The 21,102-nt window shown below is 38.2% G+C and overlaps 1 protein-coding gene and 1 long non-coding RNA gene across 2 annotated transcripts; one reads left to right on the top strand and one right to left on the bottom strand.

Moving 5' to 3' along the window:
- Positions 1 to 226: 226 nt before the first annotated feature.
- LOC581666 (abl interactor 2) lies at positions 227 to 11,193 on the top strand. Its single transcript, XM_030984162.1, has 6 exons — positions 227 to 874; positions 5,987 to 6,154; positions 6,766 to 7,050; positions 7,434 to 8,424; positions 9,035 to 9,151; positions 10,149 to 11,193. The coding sequence occupies exons 1-6, from the start codon at positions 767 to 769 to the stop codon at positions 10,325 to 10,327; spliced, it is 1,848 nt and encodes a 615-aa protein (XP_030840022.1). The 5' UTR covers positions 227 to 766; the 3' UTR covers positions 10,328 to 11,193.
- A 2,135-nt stretch (positions 11,194 to 13,328) lies between these two features.
- LOC115923474 lies at positions 13,329 to 14,589 on the bottom strand. Its single transcript, XR_004063904.1, has 2 exons — positions 14,192 to 14,589; positions 13,329 to 13,712 (listed from the first exon to the last, which is right to left on the bottom strand). It is a non-coding gene; the product is annotated as an uncharacterized LOC115923474 (long non-coding RNA).
- Between the last annotated feature and the right edge of the window lie 6,513 nt (positions 14,590 to 21,102).

Genomic DNA, 21,102 nt, shown 5'->3' with positions numbered 1-21,102 from the left:
GAAGTATATAGTTTCCTGTCTTCAATGAAAAGAAATCAGACCGGCAGAATCTGCATGTTAACCAAAAATACAAAGAATGAGTGAGCCTTTTCACATGTAACCATGGTAACCCCTTGGGAAGGAAAATTATCACAAAAGTTAGCTTTTAACCTTTTCCCCCTCTCACTAGAAAAATATAAAAGAATTGGGCGAACACCGAGGCGAAAATCGCTTATTACGGTTGGTTCATGCATGAGAACGAGTCGAGTACAGTTCACCTGCTGGAGTTTGTCATGGGATTTGAAGTACTTGTGCCAATGTGTACATTGCCCATTCTTCCCGAGTAAATACCACCACCATTGCTCATTCATTCCTAAGTCCACCCAGCTCGCTGCATTCAATTATAGAGAGCAGACGACATTGGGTTATGGCCTGGCTCGTTTTGGCGCGAGGTGAAGATTTTTGGAGCACTCGCGAAACCGAAAGTCAGGCCCAGTAATTGGACTTTTTCTAAAACTGTCATAACTCATAACGATACACTGGTTACATGTTTTTGGCATGTAGTGTGATGTTCGTGTTATTCAGACATTCCCATGTCTTTACCCATCTTCTATTTTGGACCGTTTAAAAGTGAGAGATTAGCTTATGGAACCACGATCACTTGTTGATACTGGATACTACTAGAAACTTGATGCCTCGACTATTGTAAGCTTTGTTGAATTTGAAGATTTATGGAATTTTGTTCCGAGTTCTGCAGTAACTTTTGAACGTGGTATATACAGTCGTGATGGAGGAGACGTTTGCGGAGGAGATTGAGACCGCGAGGAGAACTTTGTTAGAGAACTGTGATAGTCTGGAACAGATTGCGAATTACTGCGAGGACAATTATGTTCAGGTGAGCCTTCAGTTTGTAGCTTTGTATATTATGAGGGTGGTCCCTGGTATAATTATTATCTGGTCATCCGACGAACTTTATCACAAACTTGCTTCGTTTAATGGTTGTCCACTAAACTTTTTCAAGAACAAGATTGGTTGTGATACTCGTGTGAATTGGCTCTCGTTTACTTAACTCGCCGTCTCCGACACCATGACTATATAACTACATAATTTGAGGGCATATGATATTAATCAAAATTAAGAGATGTTGTCTAATGCTATCATTGATTTTGACGTACTTTGTAACCGGTAACACTCACCGGACCACAACCACAAGCAACCACCATACCACGGGCACCACTACCGCGAGCACCATCTTCAAATATCATCATCACACTTACAAATCATCGGTCCACTAATGGCGCCACCGCCAACCATCGCTACCACTACCACGCCTACTAACTACCACCACCACCACCACCACCTCCACCACCAACACCACCACCACCACCACCATCATCATCATCACAAATAAAAATCATTACAATAACTACCACCACCATATACCATTACATACCATTACCGATGAAACCAGAAATTGTGCCCATAACATGTACTATCAATAATTAACATCACTTACACAACCATCACCACCCCCTTCTATTCATGACCCTCCTCATGCTCATCCGCATCATCCTCCTCGTCTTCTTTAGGACTCCTCATAATATTCAACATTATCATCATCATCCTGTTCCCCGTCTTCTTTATGACTCCTCATAGTATTCATCATTATCATCATCATCATCATCATCATCATCATCATCACCATCATCATCCTGCCCCCTCTTCTTTATGACTCCTCATAGTATTCATCATCATCATCATCATCATCATCATCATCATCATCATCCTGCCCCCTCTTCTTTATGACTCCTCATAGTATTCATCATCATCATCATCAACATCATCATCATCATCATCAACAACAACAACAACAACAAAATACACGATCATTCAACACATTAAGATCACCTCAAAATCGTTTCAATCTGCATGCTCTAACCAATGTGTGATAGATGTGTCAAGTATTATCATGAAATGCGTGTCATAAATGTAAATACTTTACTTAAATTACTCCTCTGTCATATAATATTTATACATTCTTTTGTGCGCCATTGATAGCCTTATATTTACTCAGACTATTTAATTACCTTGGATCGGCATATAAAACACAGCAAATAGAGCAGCCACGCATGATTGGCATCAGCCTATTAATTCGGAGTTAATTATTTACTATACAATGAATCACATCGTCACGTGTTTGTTTTCACGGTTATTTTAGCCATGTAAGAAATCAGTGTTCCAATACAGCAAATTACAAGGGGAAATGAGATCCACTACTGTTTTTACCGAGAATATGTTTGAGTTTGAGTATAAAATTATGTTTCCTCATACCAGCATTGAGGAAAGCATCCGTCTATAGCTTTGATATTTCTAACGGATATCGGCATAAAGACATTTCCTCCACACTTATATGTGTCGCATTGATTCTGGTATTATATAGTTTGCCATTTTCACCGTAGTATTCTATTCCATGAAACACAACAGTTTTCTACAAAGGAGGAACTATTTGAGCAATTTCTATTTTAACCTACTTTCTTTAAAAAATTACATCATTGTTATACCACACTGAAATTTGTTTAAACATAATTATTAGAAATCGGTCTATGACTATATCCATAGCCCATACTCGATTCTGCGTTGTTCATAATGCATGTTTAATAGTCAGCCTTTGTTATTTATGAAACAGACATTCCATTTATTACATCTTTCCAAATTGCATGGTTATCGCATATTTCTAAACTATGCGGTAAAACAGAACAAACAGTTATATGATCAGTGAGGATCATTCAACACGATATTGTATATCTCTTCACGCGTGTCAATATGTACACGATGCATATATATGATTATATACGTTTAATGACGGAAAATCCACAATAAAATAACACAACTCTGCTCAGGTCAAAGAGAAGTTTGAAGCCTGCATGTGAATAGTGAAAAATGATTTGTTCGCTTTTTCATTAATTGTATAATAGTGTCGAAGAATATCCTATATGAAATATCTCCTGAAGAATGAGTGCTATTCAAATGCCCTCATATTCAAAATCACTATTGCAAGAAATAAGTGTTTGGAACTTTGGACCAAAGATATTATGCCACATATATTTTGTGTGTGGTCGCGTGGTACATTTCTATGTACAGTACATGTGTCTTTCAGAAATTCTGGGTCAATTTCTAATGATTCCTAAACCTCGAAGAGTCGAAGTATATATACACACACTTGATTAATGTGCTTCATAATTATGATAATCATCATTTTCAAATCGCTTCCAGACATATTCTCTCACCGTAATCATAATGACCGGGGCCCTGTTTCATAAAACAGGTTACCAAGAACAAGTGACAATATCTGTTATAAGCTACTGAAATCATGGCATCTGATTGGCTCAGAGCAAATTTGTCATAGGAATTATGCATTTGTTATAGATAACAAGTTTCGTGAAACAGGGCCCAGAACTCATCTCTAAAGTCCAAAGGTGACGATCTGAAAGTATCGTCTTTCTCCAAACAATCTTGCTCAATAAACCGCCTTTAATTTGACTCTTGTCTCGAGAGGTCATGATGCATGCATTGTATTTTTTTAAACAAATTCTTGCGCAATAACCTTTTCGAGTCAACCAGAAGTTTGACTCCCAAAAATATAATTTATATAGATATATTTATAGAGGGAATGTTGTAAAAGCTTAACAAAGTGCGTGGCTGCTCGTATTTCACGTTTTGAATGTATAGCTGCTTTCAACTTACTTTAGTTACTTCAAAATTGCTTTGAACTATTACCCATAGTACTTAAAATCACCTAGATGCAGTCAAAAGGCGCATATACCTACATAAAAACCTGAGTAATATTATTTCCTTGTTATCTATTCCCTATAATGATTCTGGCTGATGGTGAGTATAATCCGGAATCATTGGGGATGTATATAGGTAAAGGCTAGGGGTGAATCCGGGTTTGTTTCAATGCCCTTGGAAATGGCAAGCGTCGCGAACTTGCAAGAATGAGGAAGTGTACTGTATATATAGTGCTTTCATTTTTTAAATTGAGTACTTTTCATCAATCAGTTTGTTGATAGGCGGTATCACATAGATTAACAGGATTAAAATATGAAACGATATATAATTCTTTCTCTTTTTTCATTTTTCTTCTGATGGAGGAGAAGAAAAAATTGCAGCAGCTGAATTGTGATAATATCTTGACATTTATCAACTTTCCGACAAAAATATGTGTAGAGGTAGGGGGCAACCTATATAAATGGGCTTTAACGAATATTGTGTATCGTATTAAACAGCATCTCAAATATATAGTTAACTGTAGCAAGAAAATACCCACCATTCTCCCCAAAATATTTTGTTTAATCCATTGTCTTTAAACAGTTTTTTTAAAGCTTAACTAGAGCTCGGAATATTATTCAAAAGCATTTGTAAGTACAGCTTACATTATACCTGAAACAAACCGCTTGGATATTTTCAGAATTGAGATAACCATTTGGACTACTTTAGTGTTAGCCACTGTTTTACTGATAAAGTATTGCGAAATGTCCGACTTTTGTAAAGACATACTATACTGTATGTACGGCAGATCAGGGGTGATACGAAGGGACATAGGCCCCACATTATGGCGGAGAAAAAATAGATTTAAAAACTTTCTATAAGGAAAACATGATCTCATGCACATCCGACCCTTTCGTCTGCTAGTCGAGTCTGAACGAGCTAGTTGGACTTTTGAAAATCATGTTACAAGACTGCGGGTCATACATTGTAAAGAAATATCCGCCCCCCCCCCCCCCTCTTTCTGACAATCCTGGATACGCCCCTGCTTAAAGGGGTCGCCATCATGTTTTTAGTTTCAACAAAATGATGTGTTTACAAGGCATGTTTGCTTAATAATATTACGATCCAGCTTAAAACAGATCAAGTCAGGTGATATGTGTTTGCATGGTGCTCAGTGGTACAGCGCTTGGAGATGATCTTGCCTCGTTCTAGAAATATTTGAGTACCTTTATTTGGACCACACGATTATTCTATATTTTCCTTTTACCCGCATAGCATACAATTTGAACTTTGAACTTTGAATTTTCCTATCGATAATGAAAACAAACTCCCTCCACTTTGAATAATATTAAGTTAACACGCTTATCTAATGATGTTAACCGCAAGATTAGAAAAAAATTGATTTCAAAGAAACCCCAGGGTGTATTTGTGGTATTACTTATTCTTACCAGACGTACCAATAAAGTATTGAATGATGTATGATACAGTGCTTGTATAAATACCTTAGTATAGTATCAGTCAATATCAAATAGCATTAAGCTCATTTGTATGAAAGCAGAAAAAGAGAGAAACAAAATGGTGAAAGTTAGAATTAATCGTGCTAATAATAAGGGAGTTATGAATGTTTGAAATTTGAGGTCACTAGATCAATGTGAATCTCAAATTGTGCATTCTCCCTCAGGGCAATACTCAAAATGTATTATGGACAGCATATTATTATAAGTCCTCTAGCAGAAGGCCCTTCCGAGTCATACATTTTGAAGAAAAAAATACATTTTTAGTAAGTTTGTGTGTTTAATTAATTGGGAAAATTGTCAGGCACTACTAATCACAGTAATATTACAGATTCAGTCGATTTGAAATGCCCATACGTATAGTGAATACAATTTCAAAAAATTATAACTTTCTTATCTTTGTTCGATTTTATTCAAACTTTCAAACTTTCAACACTCTGCTTCTCTAAGTTCTCCACTTCCTTTTAGGGCAGTTGTCTATTGAGGTTGGATTTCCCTCTAACACGAACCAATGCTGATATCATGTTACTGCTGGATGAGTCGAGGGGGGGACACCGCCGCCAACCCATGCCCCCTTTTAAAACCCTGTTATTATACACAAGGAGAACGTGCCACATTTGCCCCCCCCCTTACAGAATACTGGTTTAAAATATTTTTGCATAACATTTTACTGAAAATTGCAGTTCGACTTATTTCGTTATTTTTCAAATATTTTCTATTTACAGGCAAAAGACAAGCGAGTTGCGCTTGAGGAGACGAAGAATTATACGACGCAGTCGTTGGCCAGTGTGGCTTACCAGATCAACACGCTAGCTACAAGTATGCTTCAGATGTTGGACTGTACAGCTAGTACGCTCGGCAACATGGACTCTAGTATGAATCAAATAAACCTGGTTAGTAAGATGTGTTTTGGGAAAAGTTCCCCGCATTACAAACCACCGTACCCAGTGCTAATTTCGAATCGGTCTAGATTAGCCTGTCCCTTCAAGAAAGATGCCCCACCCCTCCCAAAGGTCATATATCTATCAAACTGCATGCTCTCGGTCACATCAGTGGTGATAAAATACAAGAGAACTAACCACTACAACTTCCAGGAGTCTGCAGCCCCCCCCCCCCCCCGCGGGAGTGAGAGGGGGCTGCTAACAGTAGCTTAGTTAGACAGGGAGCAGGGGCGCGCGTGCCCCCCCCCCCTCCGTTGACTTGCGAATAAGAAACGAGAAAAAAAGGAAATTGAAAAGATCGGGAGAGGGGGCGCGAAAAGGAGATGGCAGGGCCCCTTCCGAAAATGGGTAGCCCCCCGGTTCACATTTCATCAACCCAGTAAGACCGACGAATCCCTCCAACGATATCAGTATCCCTAAAATGGCTAGGACCACGTTATCCCACCGACTTATTTGACGCCCCCCCCCCCCATTTTTTAAGGAGTGTGTCCCATTGTTGATGAATTTATGGATACGCCACTCGAATAAGAGCTTTGATCCCCATCCTCTGTTTTTCTTTCCAGGCAATAGATTTAGATAACGAGCGGACCTCCCTACAAACTTTCAAGAGCTCCCTGATGACACCAAAGGACCACACCAGGTCCCACAAGATCACTAAACCAGACGCCCCGACATCATTAAACGACGGGGTCAAATACATGTCCATACCCATTGACTACGGGAGCCTCGATGACGTAGGGCATGGTATGAAATTAGGATTGCCTGGGTCGTCGCCAAGGGTATCGAGATCTGGCTCGATGACGAGTACAACAAGCAGAGGAACTCCGAAAGGCAGCTTGAGAAAGAAGGTATGGATGATCAGGGTGTGGGGAGGGGTTATATTAGGAAAGAAGGAGAAGAAGAAGAGTTAAATGCAGAAGGAGAGAGATGGGGAAGAAGAAGGCAAAGAAGAAGAAGAAAATGAGAAGAATGAGAAGATGAAGAACAACAAGACGAAGGAGGAGAAGACGAACAACAAGAAGAAGAGAAACAAGAAGAGGAAGGCGAAGAAGGAGTAGAATGCAAAGGGACCTCAATCACGGAGCGTAATCTAATAAATAATAGACGATCAAATTCTCATTAACGAACTAGAATGTGAAAGAAAACGAATTTTAGACCGAGGAATTTAAAATCAACGCTTGTATATCAAAGCAGTATATAATGAACAATGGCTTCTTTTGTTTCATTTAAGGATTCTAAACGGAGTGTACGATCGCCCATCGCAATGCCATCGCGTCCACCATCAACATACTCACTGCAGCCGCCTGTCTTTACAGGAGTGGTATATCTAGACGATAATTTAAATTCTGAGAGTTCTGATTACATACCTTCTCCGCCACCACCACCACCATTATCGTCTCCTCCACATCCCCTTCAATTATCAGTCGGAGGGCATGATGTTTCTGTTTCATCTGGCATCGGGTCTAGTGTGAAGTCAGAAGACCTGGTTACGCCACCTCCGTCACCACCGCCACCACCTCCACCGGAGGGTGACGGGCTATCGGATGAGGAGTTACCCCCGCCGCCGAGACCAGCGTCGCTGATGTTGCCTCAATCCCAGTCTCCCCGTGCCCCTTCCCCTAATCTTCAGGAGCAGGTGTCCTACTCACCGATGGCCAACGGAACAGCAAATCTCCTGATCGTTCCAGGTGACGAACAACGGTCTTCGAGGAGTCCCAGCAAAACACAGAAGGCCACAGTGAGTCGAAAGGCAAGCCGGTCTCCTCGACCTATGAGTCGACCTCCACCGCCACCATCAGCGCCACCCTCAGCGGCTGGACACATCATATCATCAGACGTATCCAACCCCCTCTACTTCGCTGCACCTCCTGCCCCACCCCCACCTCCTGCCCCTGCTCCTACACCGAGCGATGGTCCCCCACCTCTACCGGGCGTCGGACCGGCACCCCCGCCACCACCGCCTCCACTACCTCCTATTGGTGGCACAGGTGCAAAGAAGCCGGCCAGTAGCAATCATCAAGAACATTCTACATCATTGTCCGAAAAGAAACCCCAGGCCCAGGCAGCAATGGGTTTTGCAGATCAACTCAATCAACGATTAGCAAAACTGGAGTCAGAAACGGTGGCTGTAGAGGAACAGAGCCTTGAGACGAGAAATACACCAGACAAGCCTTACAGCAACCAGCCTGTTCACAGTCAACCGCCACCTTTGACAGTGTCAAGTAAGAATCTGGCTTTCCTCCGTCCCAGAACGTTAACGAGCAAACAAAAAACATGTTCCTTCAGCTGGTTTACAAAAGAGACAATTTGAAAAAATAACATACATACATCTACAACAGATAATTGCAACCGAGAATGAACTTATCTAGAGATAAAGGAAATATTTGAATCATTAAAACTTAGAGTTTAGAAAAAATAGATTAGGTGTGCGGGGTTGGGGAATAAAGGATATGAGAGAGGAATCGAGGGAAAGACCAAGAATATTTGAACAGCACGATCGCAACCATTTTCGAAAATTCAACTCAAGGGCAATTTTGATACCCTATTGGTTGTCCTGTGGAAATCTCGTTTGGATTACGTAATGCATCAATGTCATGTTCACACATTTCAAGTATGTGACGCACAATGATATTGAAATTGCCTTGATTGTTTGAAAGTAGTTCCGATGGTATTGAACCTAAAAGCTCACAGAATACTGAAAGTTTAAGCCTTTAATGTACATAACAAGTAAAATATTTTTGACTTGCTGGAGAGTCTTACAAAGGACTAAAGTAAGCGTGATTAATATTTGTTCTATTAAAAGATTGTGGTTTCTTTGTTTTAATATCCTAGTACCTGATCCTGCAGCTGATTCGGGTCCGGCAGAGGGAGATATGCCAGATGCAGCAAGAACTGAATTTATCTCTGAAGAAACACCAGCATGGGCACCATCCGAGTTTTTATGGAGAAGTATGGTTCAGTTTCTACCCCTTTTTCATTTCCTCTCTTCTCCTTTATTAACTTGTTTTAACCTTCTTATTTCCCATCCGCACCCGCCCCATGGGTGAACCAATTTAATGTTATAACTTCTTCCTCCGCTGTTTTCGTCTTCATTCCCGCATTTCCCCCCTTGTACTGTCGTTGTCTTCTTTTTCTTAGTCTTTTTTCTTCTTCTTCTTCTTCTTCTTCTTCTTCTTCTTCTCCTTCTCCTCATCCATCTTTAAAAAAAAAAAAAAAAAAATTCTACTTCTTCCTCTTCTTCTTTATTTTCTTCTACTTTGGTATTTTTCATATTCGTTCTTTTGACTAGTCATTTTTCGCCATCGATGCAATAGTTCTTGATTTTTCTCATTTCTTTCATTTTTTGTGGCGCTCCCTGTCCGTTTTTGCTTCTCTCTTCCATTACTTTATTTATAGTTATGTATTACAGGCTTCCTCTATATATCTATTTCTAAATTACTAAAATCAAAAACCGTTGACGTTTTATATTAAGACATTGATTTCTATACAGGGCTGTTTTTAAGACATTTGTTTTAACCAGACTGCTAAGGGGCTCTTGTAGCGCAGTAGAATATATACATAATGTTGGATAGTTTCTGTGTTCTATAAATGTATTATCATCATTATTATTATCATTATAAAACAATCAGGGTGCCGACGGCTTTAAATCCTCTCCGAGGGACTTGGTAATAAGGATTAATGCCTCACCAAAGGGCTCTAGCGCATCGACTAGGTTTCGAACCCGGGACCTTCCGGTTACGAGACCACTGCTCTACCACTGAGCCATCGCACCTCCGAAGTAGCATTATGTAGACCATTCTAAACACATGATTAATCAATCAATCGATTAACTAATCAATCAATCAGTCAATCAGTCAAACCAACATAAATCAATTGCATTCTGACGTCAGCATTAATGCTTCTCGTCTCGTCTCTCTCTCTCTCTCTCTCTCTCTCCCTCTGACAGGTGTGGCGCTCTTCGACTACGCGGCCCTGCGCGAAGACGAGATGACATTCCAAGAAAATGACGTCATTTACCTAACTCATGATTTCAACGATGGATGGTTCACAGGCGTGTGTAACGGCGTCACAGCCCTGGTACCTGGTAACTACGTCGAACAAATATTTACCGGTAACTGGTGCTAATCAAAATTATTCGAGCTTAGCCCAACTCCCGGTGATTAACCAAGACCTTGAAGCACAAGAAAGACAAGAAACCATGAACCGATGATCGTGTTGCGAATCGTAGTGACGCCAAACCAATCGCAAGACTCTCTCCGACTGTCCCCATGCCTTGGTTCCTGGTAATACCACGAAAGATTCTTCAAGCTCTCGACGACCTTGACCATAATCACTTGTTGATGTATAAAAAGGACACGAAGTTACGAACTGTCACCCTGCGAATCGTAGTGAGGTCAGACAAGTCGCAAGATTTACTGAAAGAACTTTAGACATCTCGAGACCACCGTAGCTAAGCGATCCGGCTGCGATCCGATTATGTAGAAATATATCAACGTCTTTAGATATGAAAATGGGGGTTCCTCAAAACATATAAATGAAGTTGTAAATGACAGTGTATTACTGGCTGCATTCGAGCTAGGTAATGTGTCGGTCGGCTGCGAATCGAAATGTTTTCAGGCCATACAGTCACAAGAGTGTTCCTGATTTGGATCCGACTTGGCATTTTCATTTCCTAAAAGGCCGAGAATGTCCCGCAATGTCAATTTTACCTCTCATATTTATGACCACTATGAACTACTATCACAAAATGTTTGCACCTTTAGGATCCTATTTATATACTCTTGTAATGTCTTTAAAGCCCCTCTAAAGTGTTGGGAGCCCCAATTTCGCCAACAATTTGATGGCAAAATTTCACTTAAAGTGTATCATAATGTGAAAGAGGATGTCATTAATTTTAAGACACACTTCGTCAAAGCTTTTCGCCCCAAAATGTGTTTAAAGACAAATATTGATAAAAGAATACATAATTTGGGTTTTCTGCTGTACACAGAAAATCTGAATTTCTTTCATGATATTGGTCTTCAAAGTTCAAACACATTTGTTTTGAAAATATTTTCAATGACATCATTTTTTACATTATGATATAACTAAAGTGAAATTTTGCCATCAAATTCGTCGGGCTCCCAACACTTTAGAGGGGCTTTAAAAGATAGAATCAGGTCGAAGTCGCATTGCCATTGTATCGAGGGTGATAGGTTTTGAAAACTACTTGAAAGCTCACAGTTTTTGCATTCAGTTTAACCTGGACATGTTACAACGATAGATGTCGCTCTTTCGGAATGAGCTTTGAACAAAATTTGTTGCTCTTGAAATCTAAAAAAAAAATAATAATAAATCGATGATATATATTTGAAAGCACTCAGTATATTTATGTACATGATTAATGACATACTTATATGAATCGAATTCGCTGCTTCATGTTTGAAACTGCAACTTGCCTTTACCGATTGTGCTTTAATGGTGTATTTCGCAATAATGTTTACCTGGGATCTTAAGCTAGAACAACATAAATTATTATTATTTGAAAAATCTTTGTCTATAATTTTAGGGGGCCAGTCCATTAATCTAAATGCATGTACCAAATGCATTTATCTTAATTCATGTACTCGGCTGTGGTCAAAGTGCCTTTATTATCATACATTATCAGAACAATTAATTGTTTAGTATAAAAGCAATTTGGAAATCGTTTTCAAGTTCATTGCTGTTGAGATCAAATTCAATTTTTGCATCCCCACTGGTAATTACAATTTTTTTATGATGATGGAAAGAAATTCAAAGTATTGGCTTATGTCTTCCGGTGATTTTATAGAACTTGTTGAAATATGCCAATCGGCCGTCAGAGATTTTTTTCATTCAATATGTTTGGGTATATTCTCAGACGTAATGACATTTCACTATAAGCGTCGAAAACCTTTTTATTATTATTTTAATTTATAGTACACATGCCTATCATTTATCGATAATATTATACATTTAAAATCAAATTTGATTCTATATGGCGTTATTCGGCATGCCAACTGGTCTAAACCTTTGGTTAAAGACAAACGCAATATATGACATGTAATTAAATTTGATGCAATTTGTGCGAATGTATAAAAATACACAATGAGTATATTTCCTTCCTTTTCACGTGCTCCTTTGCTTCTTCAAAAATCCCAATGATGTAAAAAAAAAAAAAAAAAAAAAAAAATACAATTGCCAAGATTACAATCATTGGATTCATTTCATAAAAAGAATCGGTATCCAATACCCCCCCCCCCAAAAAAAGATTAAGAATTCTCAGCTAGCCATCATTACTGATCACAAAGGCTACGGTCACAAAAAAGAACCCGCTGGTTGGTGTATAAAAATGTGTTATTTTCATACTATCTCACAACTTCAGGCAACGCTTCCCATAATTGACATTATAATAGATCGAAAGACTGATGTTATTGATTTATATCTTTCAACATACCAGAAAACTTTTTTTGAAAGAGATCTGATCATTTTTTCTAAATTTTCTTCCTCCTACATAAAAATCAATCAACTGGGATTTATGAACGACATTTAAAAAAGTTTCTAACGTTCTTATCGAAATTATCTTCAAGACAAAAAAGATCCGCATTCGGATTAAATCAACAATGGATACCTTCCAATTTGAATATTTAGGGAAGAGAGCAGTCAACTATCTGATTAGGATATTGAAATTGTAAGAGACAATTGGAGCCACGAATGAACTGTGGATATTCAATCAAAAAGCTGTCAATATCAACATCGATTGGCTTGCTGGGACTATTGTGACGTAGTGAATGAGTGGCCGGGACGTCACAATACAGATTCCGTTCACCTGTACTCAGAGGTCAACTCGTGTGATGATTATCTTTTGAAATGCAATTAATTGCAATATTCCTACCTATCTACGTGGATTTTTTTGCTGTATAATTCCAGTTTGGATACAAAACTCTGGTATGTAAATAGTATGATATTTGCATATTTTTTCAAACTGCAATGACATGGTACATCGAAGAAGAAAAAATTGCCAAATTACAAAAAAATGTTACACAGGCCTTATATGCCTGCGCCGGTTCAATTAATTAAGATTAGTAAACACGGAGATCCATTAAAATACATAAGTCTGAAACATATATTTTGTGCCAATGATAATTCCAAAGAGGTATTTATTAATATTCAGTGTCGAAGGTACACCGATAATAAATTCCCAGTGTGACAACTGGCATTTCGATTTCAAACAACAATATTACAAAAACAGCTACATGCAAAGCTTTACAATGTTTATTACAAGAATGATAGCAAAAGAGCAAAGTAAACTACACTGTACAGTAGAAACATATTAGGGAATAGAAGAAAAGAATAGATGTTCATATGAAGTACAAATGATAAAACACAAGTCGTTCGTCAGTAAGCACTAAATACATCGATCAGGCGGAGAGCGTTGCCTGAACAACGACAGCAGTCCCAACTCTTGTCCCGAGGGAAATGGAAGTGGAACCATGGTGGAACCATGGTGAAACTGTTAAGAAACAAAATCAAGGCAGGTCTTAAAAAGCTGCGACATAGTAACTTCTGGGGGAAGTTACATCACACGTCTATCTGCCTTGAAGTCTAAACTTGCTCTCCTACTTAATCAATAATAATTCTTCTTTATATGGAACACAGTAATTCAACAAGAGTATTTATCGTCTTACAAGTAGTTATTGGGCTATCACTAAACTATCTAATCAAAAGTATTTTACAATGACTGAAATATCTATAAAAATGTCTGGCTTGTGGAAAGTGGTATCTTAATTCATACACAGTCACAACCATCTTGTATCAAAAGTTAAGGGACAAACACATGAAAATATAATACAATGGGTTTTCCAACGCAAGGAGAATCACACTAAACAATATCATACAATTAATTCAAATTGCATTAGGAACTTGTGATATCTCTATAATTTAATAGAATAGAACATGAATATACTTTTAGGAAGGTGAGTGTTCGCTTACCTGTTAAGAAACAAAATCAAGGCAGGTCTTAAAAAGCTGCGACATAGTAACTTCTGGGGGAAGTTACATCACACGTCTATCTGCCTTGAAGTCTAAACTTGCTCTCAACGAGAAAGCCAATCTTTCTTCCAAACCAGGCAAACAACCCCACTATTCCCTATCCCCAAGACAAAGGGGTACCAGTAAGTGTATCCACTGGTCATTCATGATTTATGTACTCTACGAATAAAGGAAGTGGTCTGGGTTTAAGACATAAACAAGGCCTATAAAATAGGGATCTTTTTGTTCCCATCTCTTTGTTTCACCAGTAGCATATACCAGAGAGGTGATCTTAATAGAAACATAGTTTAAAGGTACACTTTAAATAGGGGTTCAACAATATTAAAGTAATATAAGCTTACTCAAAAATAGAAGAAAGGTTTACTCAAAAAAATAGAATATACCTTAATAAACAGGGTCTGACAAAAATAAAAAATAAAATAAATGTAGTTTACATAAAATCAACAAACGTAAAATTATATCCATAGGCTATAATGAAAACGATTATGGGAAAATATGAATGCTTTTTGATAGGATTAAAAGAAGTGAATTTCTGGGATGGAACAAATGGATAATATAACGGCCGTTCAACAGGAGAATTATAGAATGAACTGGAGAGAGGGAGAGGAGAGTCGGTGCATGATGGAGAAAGTAATCAAAACTGGAAAACTGAAGGTATCCATATCCTTATCTGATAAGCGGGACTGCCTCATTTACGCTGAGTATTTAGTTGATTATGTAACATCTATCCCCCCCCCCTCCCCGATTACAAACCAGATAACTACTTTTCTACGATATCTGCAACAATAGGACTACCCGGATACTTCTACCTACATGACGCTCTAAGTTCAAAGTTCAGAGTTCAAAGTTCAAAGTTCGATCTACTCATTGTCCGGGTGGTAATTCTTTGAAATACAACAGATTAAACCTTTTGTTTGTATTCCATTCCAACATTGTTTGATTAAATTTAGCCACCAATTTGGACACAATGCATGGTACAGAATATCCTCGTAAGCAAATGTTAGTACTATGAAAACGATCGCTAGACAGGGCGATGTCAATACCAGTTCTGATTATATGATATGTCATTTGTACAATTTTAATACTTGAGTAGTTTTTTGATATGACCAAAAGAAATGGAATTTATATAAATATTAATTTGCTTGAATTGTGCTTTTTGCACATTTCAAAAGTTGATGCACAAAGCTAATGAAATTGCCCGAGGTTATTATTCGAAAGTCTTTGCGATCGTCTGTATTCTACGATATGAATTTCGATCACCATGAAGAGTTCAGATATATGCTCTACAAACAGTATGATGCTATCGTATTTTATTGTAAGATACTTTGATATACGCTTTATTATTTTTTAAAAATACGTCAATTGAAGAACATCAAAAAAAAAACTGGCTTTGGAAAAAGAGATGCCTAACTTACATACCACCAAGGAGATATCGCTACGTTATACCACCGACCACTGACCTAGATGACCTAGAGGTCAGTGCCACCGACTAGTTTGTTTTTTTGTTTTTAAAATTTTTTATATTGTATTTTTTGTTGTTGATTTAAAATTGTTGTTTGTTTCTTCTTCTTTTTGTTGGGGAACTTTGCAAGAAAGGAGAACAATTCTGAGAAGTCGTTGATCAGTGGGCGAGACACTGCAATGTTCGTCAACAACTTCTCCTAAGTATAATTGTTGGCGTCGTTTTATTACGGACCAGCCAGAGTTGTGGTAAAAGGGATTCGATAAGGGTCTGATGCACAAAGTGGATGTTTATAGTAAACAAGAATCATCTAGGCTTGAAATGTACGTAATGCACGTAAACATATCTGATATACATCAGAGGATCCACAAACATAATTTGGGGACAATTGATGCAATGTAATGCTTTTAAAGGTAATGCAAAGTTTTGGGAAATTTTGAAAATTGGATTGATAGTAATTCTTTAAAATATTGATATATTTGGATGTCCCTGTGGATGTTAAGCACTAGAAAATTTAGCCCCTAAAACACTTCTGCTTTCGAGAAATTGAATAATCAAAAATTTACCCTGCTCCCGGTAAATTTCAAATATTTCAAATGAGGACTAAGGCCATTCCATGGTAGCTGCGACCGTGATATGCAGTTCTGATATATAATTTCCAAACGGAAATCGCAACTTGGTCGATTGTATAGTCAAGAAACATTGTTTTAGAGCTAAAGTAATATCAGTCTTGGCGCTTGGCGCTATATAATTTATTATTTACAATTTCATCACTTTAGACTCGATTTCAACCGCGACAACTATCGCATATGCTTCCAATGTGTTAATTTAAACCAAATTCATGACCCCATACCAAAACTTTGTAATACCTTTATATTGATGGTTCGGTAAATGATTAGATCTTTCCCCCTTATATGACGTTGTTTATATATCGTTGTTGATGTGTAATTGAGGTATGCCAATTGGTTTCGGGGGTCAATACACCAGCGTGAAATCTCATCATCCATTCACAAACAAGACAATGCCTTTAACGATGTTTACCTGAAGGAGCGATTGGTACCTGCAGTGTAAAATCTGATCAAGTACATCCACCTGTCGTACCCCCTAAAGTACCGTGTGAGTTGGACCATGATTTTGAGCCACTTCAGACATAATCACATCCACTTCAAAGGTCGGTCATTATCTTCTTCTGTCTGTCCATTCGGTCTAATACGCCAATAGACTCTTGAAGAAGATAAAAAAAGAGATATGCTTTACGTTCATCGTGCAAATGTTAACCTATATACGAACTTTCAATTTTATAGTTTATTTCAACAGGACAAGTTGCTAGGGTAACCCCAGTAAAATATACATATTCCTTGACTTTCGAACACATTCACAATCAAAATATAGTTCTCATGTCAGTAATGAATTTTCTTTTGATTTCCCTTGCAAAGATGTTTTCATTTTTCATTTTTTACACCAGGGCCCTGTGTCGTATAAAGTTGCGATTGATTCAAAACAATCGCAAAATGCAACTTTGTACTTAATGGATAGCAGTTGCGATCAATTTCAAGTTACGAATTTGTAAGACTCTTTATAAGCTAACACGGGCCCAGATTCTCTTTGGATTACATCGGGATAACCATACCCCTTGTATGACAGGAAAGAACTATGAAACACCACATAATTCTAATTTTGCATCTTAGGTGAATTTTTTAAATCTTCATTGTACCCCTAGCCATGTCAAGTAAATTATATTGACATTATGAACATTTGAATCTTAGCACTCCCAGTCAAAATTGAATATAGTTGGAAATCCACCCTAGGCCCAGGGGCGGATCTAGTTGGGGGGGGGGGGTCGGCGGTTTAACCCCCCTTGGGCGGCCAAGTGAGAAAAAGGGGGGAAGGAGAAGAAAAAAAGAAGAACAAAAAGTAAAACAGTAAAACGGCGCGATTTTTGGAAAATCCTGAATCCGCCACTGGGTTAACCACCCCCCCCCCCCCTGGCAAAAAACTAGATACGCCCCTGAGGCATGAATCCCCCCCCCCACACACACACACACATACACGCACCTTTACACACACACACACACACACACCTACCCACACTACTTGTCGTTTCACGTCATTTTGTCTTATTGTGAAGATAATCGATGGTGTATAGGATGAAGGCTTATCTCCTTGTATAAAAGAAACTGGACATGCATTCACAATTAAAGGATAGGCCAAGTGTTTGGACCAATGATTATTGTCCTATAACACGGACGCCCTTTTATGATTCACGTTGGTCCCCTCCCGGATTACTGGAGATATTCCATTCACTAGTATTCACTGGTCTGAAGCGAAATGAAACCAAAGAAACTAGACATAATCCGTCGTTCATATAGTATACCTGGGAGATAATAACACCACCAATGATTTAGGAGAAACGTATCGATTTTTGAATAAAACCACCTTCTCAAAGTCGTTCAAGATTAATCAGTTTCAGCTTGATCCAGTACTCTTGTGTCTAAATTGTGTCCGGATTATGTAGTATGATATCATCGTCACGATCGCACATTTCAAAGTCTTCGATACCTTTTTACCTGGTCTTCTCTAATCCCCCAAATAAGCACGAAGAGATTAACAAAGATACATGTAGTGATATTGATCTGCGATAACACTCTGCGAGTAGGGTTTTTGATCTTCTTTACAAATAATGTCATTCTATCAACGTTTCAGAGACACTTGATCTCCATTAATTGTTCTGAAAGGTATTGTTTTGAGACTTACCTGCCAGTCTTCATCAAAATACGTCATTGATTTCCCTAAGACATTAATACAGTTAAGGATTATTGTTCGTTGACGTTAATAGGGGCACTTATTCCTCACCTGAATCACAATTCGGTAGAAAACACCAGACACTTAAATTAAGATTGACATGGTATCAATTCACAATCGACTGTTCAATAAACCTCCATTACATGTAATACTATTCACATGATTATGCCGGTATGCTAATTTTAATTTAAAATGTATTTCGGTATAATGTACGATTGTTATAATCATACGTATGAGTTTGAATACATAATGTCAATTGATTATGTTATATTAATTTGATTATCGTGAAAACATAATTTTCTTTTTAGATATAGTTTTTTTAATCAGAAAAATAAAACACTGTGCACAAAAGATCAATCTTAGTGAGGGCAATTTCAAAACCGATGCAAGGTACAGAGGAGGCCGAAATTGTATAGTAATTGCAAGGTAAGTGGTATTGGAGGGAACTCAAACTGGGGGAGAAGCACTCCTTATAAATCGAAACATCGTATATTGAATTTGAGACCGAAACAATTAATGAAACATGCAATTATCAATATATCTTTCTTTGATTACATGGCATTGCGTATCAAGAAGGATGGTGAAGAAGGATATGAGTGAATGCCCTAATATTGTCATGTTATTACTGTAGAAAGGGGATATTTATATAGTGGGAGCTAAGAGGGGGATGAAAACAGAGAGGGAGAGAGAGAGAGAGAGAGAGAGAGAGAGAGAGGGGGGGGCGCACACATAATGAGTGAAAGGACGAGAAATGGAAGTGATCGAGAACTCCGATTTCTACGAAATCAGCGAGGGAGAGAGAGAGAGAGAGAGAGAGTATCAAAAAGAAAGGGCGTGGATGAGAGAAAAGAAGAATGTTAGTATTCTTCCCTTTCTTCGCAATATGGAAAAAAATTAAAGAGGAAATTAAAAACGTGATCTTTGGAAAATCTTATATACAGATTCAACATGGCATCTAATTCGCAAGATCGTGACCCAGTGATTCCAGGGGAATACCTGCGTGAACTTGACCTTCTTCCTCTACACGCCCAATCAATCAAGATGAACTCCTAATGAAGGTATTGAACAATTGCACTCACTGGTGAAGCAAGATAATAGCAATCGCATCGATTGCTATTGATAATACCCGACATTGACCCGGAACTATGCGGTCAGTCAACCAATGATAATTAAGGTCAAAGTAATCGGCTTCTGAAAAGGAGATAGGTGAAACTGATGAGGATGGCTTAAATGAGGATGGCTTAAAGAGAATTAGGTTGAGTTCTGGGAAGAGGTGAAAAATAATTTGTGAGCGTTATCATTGTATTATGCAAGTGTGGAAGAACATCAGCTAAAAAATGTTCCCTGAAAAGAATGGCTCTTCAAACGTCTTAATATTCTAAATATGGCATGTAACAGCATAACGATCGGGACGGATTTTTATGCCACATGTTAGTGTAGTCCCATATACATATTTCTGTGTACAGTGCTTGTAACTTTACCAAAACTGGGCCAGATTTCTTATCATTTTGATGATTCCAGAACCTGGCAGTACACACCGATACTTATATGCGAGATGAACAACCTTTTCTGATCGATTCCACACCGTTTCTTTCACAATGCAATTGCATGGCTAGAACTCAACTTTATCTTTAAATCCTCACTCCAGCCTTCATCAGAGCACGTATAAACGGTATAGTGTCGATAGTGTATACATGATGAAGAGATGTGGTATTGAGGTGATGCATGCTGCTTCATGTGACGTTTGCTTCTATTTTTGCAATACTTGTGTTCTAATTGCGTCTATTTGCTTTGCTTTTGTCTCTTTTCTTTTTCTTCAAGTCTCTCACTCTCGAAGCACTCTCCTGTCACTATATACATATTTGTTTTTAGTCTTCTGCCTTCAGTGAGCGACGTGCGGTAACTGATCGGTCTGTATCCACCTATGTCATACGAGAGAGAGAAAGAGAGAAAGAGAGAGAGGGAGAGAGAGGGAGAGAGAGAGAGAGAGGGTGAGGGAGAGAAGGGGAGGGGGTGTAGAAAGATGTTTGGGATGGGAGGAGTTGGGAGGGGCAGATAGAGAGGACGAGAAATAGGAAAGAGAAAGGCTATTTATTAAAAAAAACATTGAGATGACGGACAGAAGAACAAATTTATTAAAACAAAAATCAGAAAAACGGGGGGGGGGGGGAGGGTCGGTCAACTTCAAAATGATAGAAAATAGCCAATAATTTGTTGAGCCTGAATAGACGTTTGACAATTAAGAAGTATATTTTGAACATCTTTATAAAGAAATATCAAACACAGAAGACATATTCAATGATTCAACATTCGTTTCGTTTGACATAATATATCTTATCTTAGAATAGATTTCAACCAACATTATCTTGTGGACTTCGGAATCCGGATTTTCGTTTTCGTATTGTTTTATAGTTCGTCTGTTATCAAAGGGCAGGGTTCAAAACTACGCATGGTCCAGGGTCTACAGAATATTGGTAGTTCATTCCCAGTTCATTGCGTCACATTTTCTGATTGTAAAGAGTTCCCAAATATACTCAACCACATACGTTTTCTGTTAATGACAAATTCTTTATATAAAAAAGAAGAC

This window comes from Strongylocentrotus purpuratus, unplaced genomic scaffold (genome assembly GCF_000002235.5).
Source record: "Strongylocentrotus purpuratus isolate Spur 01 unplaced genomic scaffold, Spur_5.0 spur5_scaffold_14, whole genome shotgun sequence".
NCBI lineage: Eukaryota > Metazoa > Echinodermata > Echinoidea > Camarodonta > Strongylocentrotidae > Strongylocentrotus > Strongylocentrotus purpuratus.
The sequence above is the reverse complement of the archived record's forward strand: the minus strand, read 5'-3'. Positions and strand labels throughout refer to the sequence as shown.

Coding starts and splice junctions, on each gene's coding strand:
- LOC581666 (XM_030984162.1), top strand. CDS start 767: ATGGAGGAGACGTTTGCGGAGGAGATTGAGACCGCGAGGAGAACTTTG. Junction 8,425..9,034: donor GCCACCTTTGACAGTGTCAA/GTAAGAATCTGG, acceptor TTAATATCCTAG/TACCTGATCCTGCAGCTGAT. Junction 9,152..10,148: donor ATCCGAGTTTTTATGGAGAA/GTATGGTTCAGT, acceptor TCCCTCTGACAG/GTGTGGCGCTCTTCGACTAC.